Genomic DNA, 10,817 nt, shown 5'->3' with positions numbered 1-10,817 from the left:
CTGAACATGGGTAAAAGCAGGAACATTGACCCCGATAGGCCCTGTGGGTCAATAAAATAGCCCTAGAAGCCCCATAGCTCCCGCTCTTACAAGCGGGACTTGCCCTATATAATATGCACTGCATGCCTCCCGACGAGTTTCTCCTTATACGTCTTCAGGGGAGGACATGTGCACACATATGATGAAGAAGAGGCCAAGTGTCCACTGCCCGCCCTGCTAGTGGTCGGAATAGTGTGGCATCTTCTCTATTAATGACGTATTCACCACTGTGACTGTCTATTCATTTTACAATACCTATGTGAAGTGAAGGTGTGTACCCCATTTTTAGTGACTTGTCCTCCACGAAGATGTTTTCCTTTTATACTACCACTTACGTGATTCTACGTATACTTCTAGATTAAGAGTTAAGTTTTACTTTCCTCACCTTGCTGCTAGTCTTGAAAATGTGAGTTTTGGGAATTCGGACGTTGATCAGGGCTGCTAGACTTGTGTTTCTTTTTGTCTCATCTTCTGCTATATTTGTTATTTGATGAATCAAGCCTAAACTCTAAAGAGAGAACTGTAATACTCATGGCTCATATGCCTTTGTAATAAAAGATCAAGAAAACAGATTCATCTTTTTTTATTTGATTGGTAGCAAAACATGGTTGCTGGCAAAATTGAATAGGTGCAAGATGGTAGACATGGAAAAGAACAAAAAAAAAAAAAAAACAACAACAAAACCAGTAAGGGAAAATGTGAAAAATGTTAAGAAACAACATATTGAACCTGTGTATTACAACTCATTCTAGATATGGATAACACATTTAAAGAAAGTATTTGATCTAGAAGAGCTCCTAAAAGTGATATCTTGCACCTTTGGCTGCAGTCAGCCTTGTGGTGACATCATGAGTAGTTATTCACCCCCAAAGTAATGCCACAATCACACATCCATGATGCATGGACTGTCCACAGGTCTCCTGACCCAAACTTGACAACCTCAGATGTACAGAAGGCTGTCAAGTTCAGGTCAGGAGACCAGCGGACAGTCCGTGCATCATAATACATGCAAATGCGACATGAGTATATGTTCTTGTCAAGAATTAACATTTGGCATATAGCACATTATTACAGCTAGTTTTTTATTTTTATTGTGTATGTTCATTAAAATATAATAAAGCATCTAACAGTACAGTGTTTTGTTTGATTTTTTTTATATACCAAAGCATAGGGTAGAAGGCCTAAAGAAATCTGCCAGGATCTAATATCTTGCATACCGGAGGTTACGCTAGGTTTGAGGCACTGTTAGCAGCTGAAAGCTGGTGATACAGTCGATTAGCCAACTTGAGGGGGCAAACCAAACCTTACCTTGGCGCACCCTGGCTGGATTAAATTTGGAGGCTTTATCATAGATGACATATTGAGTACAAAACCTCTGGTCAGAATCGGCGTCTGCATGGTACGCCACTGTGTTAATGGTTTGTGTTACATCACTATCTGGCTTTGGTTGGCGGATTAAAATTTGGCCACCAGCAGCTTTAACAAGTTCAATCAGGTCCTCCTTTCTGTGTTCTTTGAAACATCCAAGGAAGTAAAAATGACATCCATCCAGCAGGCTCGGCAGCTGAAATAGAAAACAAACCCAATTACTTAAGGGAAAAGATGGAAGAAGGGCTATTCTATTAGATATTCATGGTAGATGCGGGTTTCACATCCTACAGAAGACGAGGAAAACAGAAGATGAGAAAAACAGAAGACGAGAAAAACAAAGACGAGAAAAAACTGAAGATGAATATTAATAAAAATAATCCACTGAACAGAAATAATCAGGCAGTAAACATGAAGAATACCTTTTCTTAATTAAAGGGAACCCCCAAAATAGACGATGAGCTAAGCCCACCAGCATCAAGGGCTTATCTACAGCATTCTGTATTAGCGCCATTTTAAGCCACACTCCTTCATTGAACTTGCCACACTGCAGACCACCCACGGACCCGAGCTTAAGGTGCGGACCTCCCATACCCCGGGGACCAGGACCACCCTTCCCCCCAGTGCATCGGCCCCCGCAGTGTACTCACGGTAGATGCGGAGGGCCGATGCTCAATCCACCGTCGCCATAGTCAGGGAGGGGGTGAAGAGCTTCTGCCCCCTTGCATCATCCGCTATATCATTGGTGATGCAGAGAGGGGCTGCATGGACGCCATACATATGGCTCCAGGAGAGGTAGATGGAGGGCTACTCCATGTGGTCGCCTGCTATGGAGGGGGGAGATCGGAACGCGAAGGAACCGTCACCCGTAAGGTGAGCTCAGGGCTGGCATCCAATGGTGCAGGAAAGGATACGGGAGGGATGCTCCACGTACTTGCCTGTTGATGGTTCGGGGGAGATCGGAACCTAGAAAGGATCCGTCGCCCCCATTCGCTCCGTTAAGGGAAAAAAATAGAATAAAAGGTAAAATAAAAACGGTGGGGTCTGAAAGCAAGTGCCTCCTACAGACTAAGCAAGAATTGGTTCACTTGGAGCCAGCAGGAGGGTGTATACTGCAGGGGAGGAGCTATTCTTTCAGTGTTACTTAGTGCCCTCCTAGTGGCAGCAGCATAACACCCATGGTCCTGTGTCCCCAATGAGGTATAGGAAAAAAGGTTAGATTATACTCACCCATGGGCGGTCCCGCTGCGGTCCGGTCCGATGGGCGTCGCGGTCCGGGGCCTCCCATCTTCATAGGATGACATCCTCTTCACGCTGCGGCTCCGGCTCACTTTGTCTGCCCTGTTGAGGGCAGAGCAAAGTACTGCAGTGTGCAGGCGCCGGTAAAGGTCAGAGAGGCCCAGCGCCTACGCACTGCAGTACTTTACTCTGCCCTCAACAAAGTATGCCTGCGCCGGGGCGTGAAGACAAGAGGAGGACGTCATCGTAAGAAGATAGGAGGTGCCGGACCGGACTGCGACGCACATCGGATCGGACCGCCCACCCAGGTGAGTATAATCTAACCTCTTTTTCTCATCTTTCAGGTTACATCGGGGGCTTAGCTACAGCATTCCAGAATGCTGTAGATAAGCCCCTGATGCAGGTGGGTTTAGCTAATAGTCGATTTTGGGGGTGACAGGTTCCCTTTAATGACCCATTTCCACGGGCTGATTTCAGGCCAGTAATGAATCACAAATGACTCTTCAAGTCGGCGCACAAGGAGCAATGAAGGGGCCGAGCAGTCGCTAATAACATACTGTATATGGGGACAGATGTATTGTATCGCAGATAAGCTCCTGCTTACACAGGCCGATATATGTTGCTGATAACCATGACTTAAATGCACGTATAAAAATAAAATAAGAGTTTTGCATGTTTACGCCAGCAGATTATTGGGAATAAGTGTTCCTACGTAGTTGGGCGCTGATTATAGAAACATATAAAAATGTGGATACATCTAATAAATTACCAGCTGTTCTCTATTAAGCCGAGCTTTGTGAGGTCCACCGTCCACTTCATAAAGTTCTTCTGGCTCACGTCTTCTTGTCTTGATACAGGTCTTCACCCCTGAAAAAGCCCAGAGGCACGGAATATGAATTACCGTATATACTCGAGTATAAGCCGACCCGAGTATAAGCCGACCCCCCTAATTTTGCCACAAAAAACTGGGAAAACTTATTGACTCGAGTATAAGCCTAGGGTGGAAATGCAGCATTTACCGGTGAATTTCAAAAATAAAAATAGATCATTATTTCCCCATAGCTGTGCCATATAGTGCTCTACACCATTCATATTTCCCCATAGCTGTGCCCCATATAGTGCTCTGCACCGTTCACTGTGCCCCCTAGCTGTGCCATATACAGTGCTCTGCACCGTTCACTGTGCCCCATAGCTGTGCCATATACGGTGCTCTGCACCGTTCACTGTGCCCCTTAGCTGTGCCTTATACGGTGCTCTGCACCGTTCACTGTGCCCCCTAGCTGTGCCTTATACGGTGCTCTGCACCGTTCACTGTGCCCCCTAGCTGTGCCTTATACGGTGCTCTGTACCGTTCACTGTGCCCCCTAGCTGTGCCTTATACGGTGCTCTGCACCGTTCATTGTGCCCCCTAGCTGTGCCTTATACGGTGCTCTGCACCGTTCATTGTGCCCCCTAGCTGTGCCTTATACGGTGCTCTGCACCGTTCATTGTGCCCCCTAGCTGTGCCTTATACGGTGCTCTGCACCGTTCATTGTGCCCCCTAGCTGTGCCTTATACGGTGCTCTGCACCGTTCATTGTGCTCCCTAGCTGTGCCTTATACGGTGCTCTGCACCGTTCATTGTGCCCCCTAGCTGTGCCTTATACGGTGCTCTGCACCGTTCACTGTGCCCCATAGCTGTGCCTTATACGGTGCTCTGCACCGTTCATTGTGCCCCCTAGCTGTGCCTTATACGGTGCTCTGCACCGTTCATTGTGCCCCCTAGCTGTGCCTTATACGGTGCTCTGCACCGTTCATTGTGCCCCCTAGCTGTGCCTTATACGGTGCTCTGCACCGTTCATTGTGCCCCCTAGCTGTGCCTTATACAGTGCTCTGCACCGTTCACTGTGCCCCATAGATGCTCCACATTAATCTGTGCTGCCGCTGCTACTGCTGCAATAAAAAAAAAAAACACATACTCACCTCCCTTGATTGCAGCTCCCAGCGTCTCGTTCCGGCGCCTCCATCTTCCCGGCGTCTCTGCTCTGACTGATCAGGCAGAGGGCGCCGCGCACACTATATGCGTCATCGCGCCCTCTGCCTGATCAGTCAGAGAGCGCAGACGCCGGGAAGATGGAGGCGCCGGCCGGGAAGATGGATCGGCGCCCGGCGGCTGGAACGAGGACAGGTGAATATAACATACTCACCTAGTCCTGGCGATCCTCGCGCTGTCCCCTCCTGTCTTCGGCGCTGCAGCTTCTTTCTCTATCAGCGGTCACCGGCACCGCTGATTAGAGAAATGAATAAGCGGCTCCGCCCCTATGGGAGGTGGAGCCGCTTATTCATTTCTGTAATGAGCGGTCCCACGTGACCGCTGAAGAGAGGAAGAAGCTGCAGCACAGAAGCCCGTGGGACGGCAGGGACAGCGCGAGGATCGCTGGGACTAGGTAAGTATACCCCAGCGCCCTCAGCCCCTCACCTGCCGACCCCACCGCTACCGTGACTCGAGTATAAGCCGAGGGGGGCACTTTCAGCCCTAAAATTTGGGCTGAAAATCTCGGCTTATACTCGAGTATATACGGTATGTAATAGACAGTTACTCATAACACATGCTGTTTTGCTGCAGGTATGGACTGTAAAAGAAAAATACAGAACACAGTGTAATTGAGGTTTCTTTATTTGCTTTCACTCCGAAATGTGAACCTCGAACATAAGCACATGCCCGTATGTGCCAACTATGAGGAACGCCACATGCGTGCACATATGCACCATCTGCACCAGGTCATAACTAAAATCACACTTTGAACAGGACTGGGAATATTGTGCACTGAAAACCCACAAGTGACTAAAACACTGCATTAACCCCTTAGTGACGGAGCCAAATTTTTGAAATCTGACCAGTGTTACTTTGTGTGGTAATAACTCTGGAATGCTTCAACAAAGCCCAGTGATTTTGAGATTGTTTTTTCGTGACACATTATACTTTATGATAATGGTAAATTTAGGTTGATATGCTTTATGTTTATTTATAAAAAATATCAGAAATTTGAAAAAAATGTTAAAAAATTTGCAATTTTCAAACTTTGAATGATTATCCCTTTAATCCCGATAGTCATACCACAGGAAAACATTAATAAATAACATTTCCCACATGTCTGCTTTACAACAGCACCATTTGCAAAATGTTATTTTATTTTGTTAGCATTTTAGGAGGATTAAAAATGTATCAACAATTTAATTTTTTTTCAAGGAAATTTACAAAATGTATTTTTTTAGGGACCTATCCATGTTTGAAGTGAATTTGGGGGTCCTATATATAGGGAAATCCCCACAAGTGATACCATTTTAAAAACAGCACCCCCTGACATATTGAAAACTGCAGTCAGGTCATTTGTTAACCCTTCGGGTGATTTTCAGGAATTAATGCAAAGTGGCATGAGAAAAATGAAAATGTGTATTTTTATCACCTAAATGTCACTAACTTCTGAACAGGTTACTACAGCCGACAGACTCTAAGGCCGCTATTTGGTCATGAATTTCCATGACAAACATCAGGACCATGCAATCATGATCTGAGACCACCAACTGGGATAAAGAGGAAGCCCCCACAGTCTGTTAACCGTTTATAATGATGTAGTCACTATTGACAGCAGCATCTAAGGGGTTAAATAGATTTGGATGGTGCAAACATTGATCATGGCTGATGCAGCAAGTTGTCAGCTATAGTGGACAGCTGACAGCTACTGCATTGTCACCTGTATGGGGATATAAGTCTCTTATATCTGAGGTCAGTTAAAAGGCGTATTGGCGGTCACTAAGGGGTTAAACCCAGCTAATTTGCTGGAGAAAAGGCCTTAAACATTTTGCATAAATATACCGGTAGTTAATGGTTCTCTATTGGGCTACATTTAGAGGTATGGAGTCTCCAAAGTCATTAAAACTTTGCAGTCTATCCTGAAATAATTGAGATCCCCACAGCCAGAGTGCTCATTTGAGAAGCTAACGGCACGTGAACATTTAGCTACGTGCTACTGAATAGACAAGTACCATACTGTTATAGTGTACGCACCATCTCTGGAGGCATGACTGTATAGTCCTCCCTCCCAAACACATGAATGAGGGCAAACATGGACAGGCAGCGGATAGTAGGACGACAATCTGCAGAAGTTTTTGGCATATAAACCTAGTGGGATGATATGTTTGGTGACAGCGAGAACGATATACAGCAGCAGTCCAGTGAAATGTTTGGCCACAGCTGTCACCTGTCTGTGGATCACAACCTGCACTTTTTACATACGTTATTGCATTTTTGCCAGTTATTTTGGCATGAACGCCTCTCAAATAGGGACTTTTTGATTTGTGACAAATTAATCAAAATGATGTCTTTATTTTAGAGTTTTTCATTGTTTGGTTAGTTTGTTATTTTTTTTCTATATCAAATTGGCTTTTCCAGAAGTTTTAGAATAATTAATCATATGTGACTTTAAAAAAAAGTCTAAAAAAATTGTGGCTTCCTGAGAGTGATTTTATGTATATATGTCAGGTGTGTTGGTGCAATATTTTCGCCAATTTGTGAAACATGTGACTATTTGAGCTAAAATGTTGCAAAAGATGTCCAAGACAAAAAAGGGGAAAAAAAAAAAGATTTTTGGTACTCTTGTGGTCTTCAATGGGGGACACAGGAACCATGGGTTAATTTGCTGCCGCCTGAAGGTTGATACGAACAATATTTCTTAAACAAAAAAAAAGTTGCCTCCTCCCTGCAGACTACACCTCGCATGCTAGTGCCAGCATACTTGGTGAGAAAAAGGCAAAAACAAAATAAAGAAATGAAAAACCATAACCACCACGAGAGAAAAATCTACTTAAAAGGACACCCGACAAGAAAGATTTTACGGTGAGTACCAATTATCTTAAATTTCTTGGTCGCCTCTTTGGGGGACACGGGAACCATGGAACGTCCTAAAGCAGTGTCTGGGGTGGGGATAAACAGATATACCATTACCAAAGAAGTATTCACTCTCAATAAGGCTGCCACATGGGTGAGCACTGCCTGCAGCACCTTCCTGCCAAGACTGGCGTCTGCCAAACCAATGGTGTCGAGCCTGGAAAACCTAGAAAAGGTATGAACTGATGACCAAGTACCGTAACTGCCTAACAGATTTGCTGCACAGATGCCTGACATCCCAGTAGGCTCCTACAGCCCACATAGACTGTGCCCCAACTCCGAATCTGGTCTTCATGCTATGTGCTTCAATAATGGCTGAATCCAATGATCAATGGCTCCAACAGTGTCCAGCTTGTACCAAAGCTCTCAGTAGGAAGAGAGGCAAATGGCAGAAAGAGGGTAAGACAATGTCCTTGTTAAGGTGGAAAGTCGAGACCACCTTAGGAAGAAAACATAGAACTGGCCACAACACTTAGCTTGTGCAGGATGAGGCAAGGACAGGACAGGGTAGTCAACTCTAAAATCGCCCTAATGGAGGTAATAGCTATAAGAAAAGCTACCTTACAAGAAAGACTGAACAGTGAGATGTCTCCACAAGGGTGGGGACTGAGATCCCAAAGATCAGGGGTGGACGATAAGGAGGCCTCATGTGCGCCACTACATGGAGAAAAAAGTCTTGACCTGCAGATTGGAAGCTAGATCTCTCCGAAATAGTCAAGACAGATACCTGCCCCAAAAGGGAACTAATCGCCAGTCCAGACTCCAGACCGACTGCAAAAAGGAGAGAAGCACCCGAAAGGAGAAGGCGATTGGGACAATGTTGCTGGACTCGCACCAATGAAAGTAGGGCTTCTAAGTGTGATGGTAGATACTAGGAATGATCTAATAGCTTCAGTTAAGTACTTATCCGAATAGCTATAGCGCTTACCAAATAGGTGCATCGGTAACCTGGAGCGCTCCCGATAATCAGCTATTCAGCACCACAGCTGCATGTGACGCGCATGTGTGACAATCACAACAAACAGGCTCTCCATACATGTGTTGTGGCTGTCACACAACTGCGATACATGCAACTGCGGATCCGAACAGCTGATTATCGATATCCACATTCACGAGGAAGCTATTCGGTAAGCGCTATAGCTATTCAGATAAGCACTTATCCGAAGCTATTCGATCAACCCTAGTAGATACTCAACAAGGAGGGCTTTCATGACTTCATCATTGCCTGGATAATTAGATCAGACAGTCCTGATGCCCCCAGTTTTAACAGCCATTCTGTTACACTGAGTGACTGTAAATTCTAATGGAAGAGCGAACCCTGGGAAATAAGATCTGGACGATCCGGAAGAGCTCACAGGACGTCTGCCAGGAGGCTGATCACGTCCCCATACCAGAATCTGGGAGGTTAGTTGAGCCTGATGAGGATTATTGGAATCCTTTGTGCCCTTAGCTTCTTGAGAAGCATGGGTAGAAGTGGCAGAGGTGGAAACCGGTATGGGAGGGTGAACTGAGATCAAGGGATTGCAAATGCTTCAACCATGACTGCTAATGGATCTTGAAACCAGGCCACAAACCTGGGTTCCTTGCAGTTTAAACTGGACTACATTAGATTGACATCTGGAGTGATCAACCAAAGACACCTCTGGATGAAGGGACACGCTAAAAAAAAAAAAAAAAAAAAAAGCCGCCAGCGTACAAAGCTCGCTGGCCAAAGACTGAACACTTTCCTATTGTATCTCATCTTTTCCTTCAATTAAAAAAAAAATACAAATGTAAAAACAAAATCATACCTTTGGTACCCTCTTAATACTGGCTCACACCTGCAGAACGGCCAGAAAAGGTGCCTTGACCCCCCACCCTCCTTAAACAGGGGCCGATAGCCGAACCCAGGGGAGGTGGCAAGGAAGAAGAGAAGGAAAGCATGATATACTGGTGGATCTGGTCCAGCTCTCTAATACACAGTTGGTCATTCATCTGAGCAGTTGCCATGTACATTTTCCTGTAGCTTTTTCTGGCCTATTGGCTGATCTATGAGGGTTGCACGATAGGACCCCTTTTAACCTTTGTCTTCATAAAGATAGACAATAGCTCAGTGATAATGACTATAAGGAGTGAAAAAAGCGGAAAAGTATTCACTAAATTAATTATTGGACTTACCGTATATGGCTAGGAAGGGACAAGGTTGAGGGCAATTATTTTTTCTAATTTTGCTCATGTCCGTACATGTCAGTTACAAACCCAGAGCACTGACTGCACCTCGGACTAACAAGGCTGCCTACTAACATCCCTAGGACGGCAGGCTATACTAATCGATCAGGTGTCCTGCTGTGTCACAGTGTGTAATTACAGGTCTATGAATGCAGGGGAGAATATATTCGCTGCTTAACACTTACAGGCGCACCGCAGGATCCAGCCTCCAGATAATATCCCCATCATACACTTCATGGTACGCAGCGTAGAGTCATCGCCAACGATGACGTGTGTAACTAAAATGAAGAAGACAAACTAAAATGACTGCTGGATAACGGATGCAGGACAGTACCCACCATGGTCAGTACAGGGCAATGTAAGGAGTAAAATGGCAACCTTCTGCTAGTATGACACATACAGATGTGGTCCTACCTGAGCCGCTGTAGGCGAGACACACGTCTGCCTTTAATAATGACACAAGTTTGCCAAGATCGGCTTTCTGAGATGTAGACAAACCGCTTCCTAAGACGACCAGGGACCCTTCTCTGCAGTGGACTGACGTTTGCTGTGAAGTAAAGAACAGGAAAGTCCACCATTATAGTCACATTGCTTATAGTGTAATTACTAACAATCATTCATGGTCGAATAACATTGATGCTTTAGGTGTATACCCTGCCATAGCTATTACCCCTCTACCACATGCGCAAGATCAATTCAGCTGAGAGCGCTTATGTTCTCAAGAGGGAACAAGCCACAACAAGACCCCTTTAGGAAGAGTGTGGGGGTGTCACATTTTAGAACAAAGGATTATATGTATTGAAATCCATAAATTATCTAACATATGCCACACACAGACAGTGCAAAGTATGTGATCCAATAGGTGGCGCTCTCTGTAGAGGCAATTTGTATATTTCCTTTCCCAGAGGAGCATGTATGGCTTATAAGTCTCCTCACTGACATGCCAGGCCTGGCTTGTCTCTCTCCACAAAGAGAAACGTTACCCCTTAGTCGTAAGCCTCTCAATTGCCAAATCAGATCTCCTACTTTGAACTAAT

The 10,817-nt window shown here is 45.2% G+C and overlaps 1 protein-coding gene across 2 annotated transcripts in view; it reads right to left on the bottom strand.

Annotated features, from left to right (window-relative positions):
• Window positions 1-606: 606 nt before the first annotated feature.
• Window positions 607-10,817, bottom strand: part of BARD1 (BRCA1 associated RING domain 1) — a 110,048-nt gene continuing 99,837 nt past the window's right edge. For both annotated transcript variants that reach the window (XM_069733405.1, XM_069733406.1), the window contains exons 8-11: window positions 10,195-10,327; window positions 9,966-10,058; window positions 3,416-3,513; window positions 607-1,603 (exon numbers count right to left, since the gene is read on the bottom strand). In XM_069733405.1, the coding sequence (XP_069589506.1) occupies window positions 1,268-1,603; window positions 3,416-3,513; window positions 9,966-10,058; window positions 10,195-10,327 (660 nt within the window). In that variant the 3' untranslated portion in view covers window positions 607-1,267. The remainder of the gene's footprint in view (window positions 1,604-3,415; window positions 3,514-9,965; window positions 10,059-10,194; window positions 10,328-10,817) is intronic.

The sequence above is a fragment of the Ranitomeya imitator genome, chromosome 7, assembly GCF_032444005.1.
Source record: "Ranitomeya imitator isolate aRanImi1 chromosome 7, aRanImi1.pri, whole genome shotgun sequence".
NCBI classification, from domain to species: Eukaryota; Metazoa; Chordata; class Amphibia; order Anura; family Dendrobatidae; genus Ranitomeya; species Ranitomeya imitator.
This window is presented reverse-complemented; position numbering and strand designations above follow the sequence as displayed.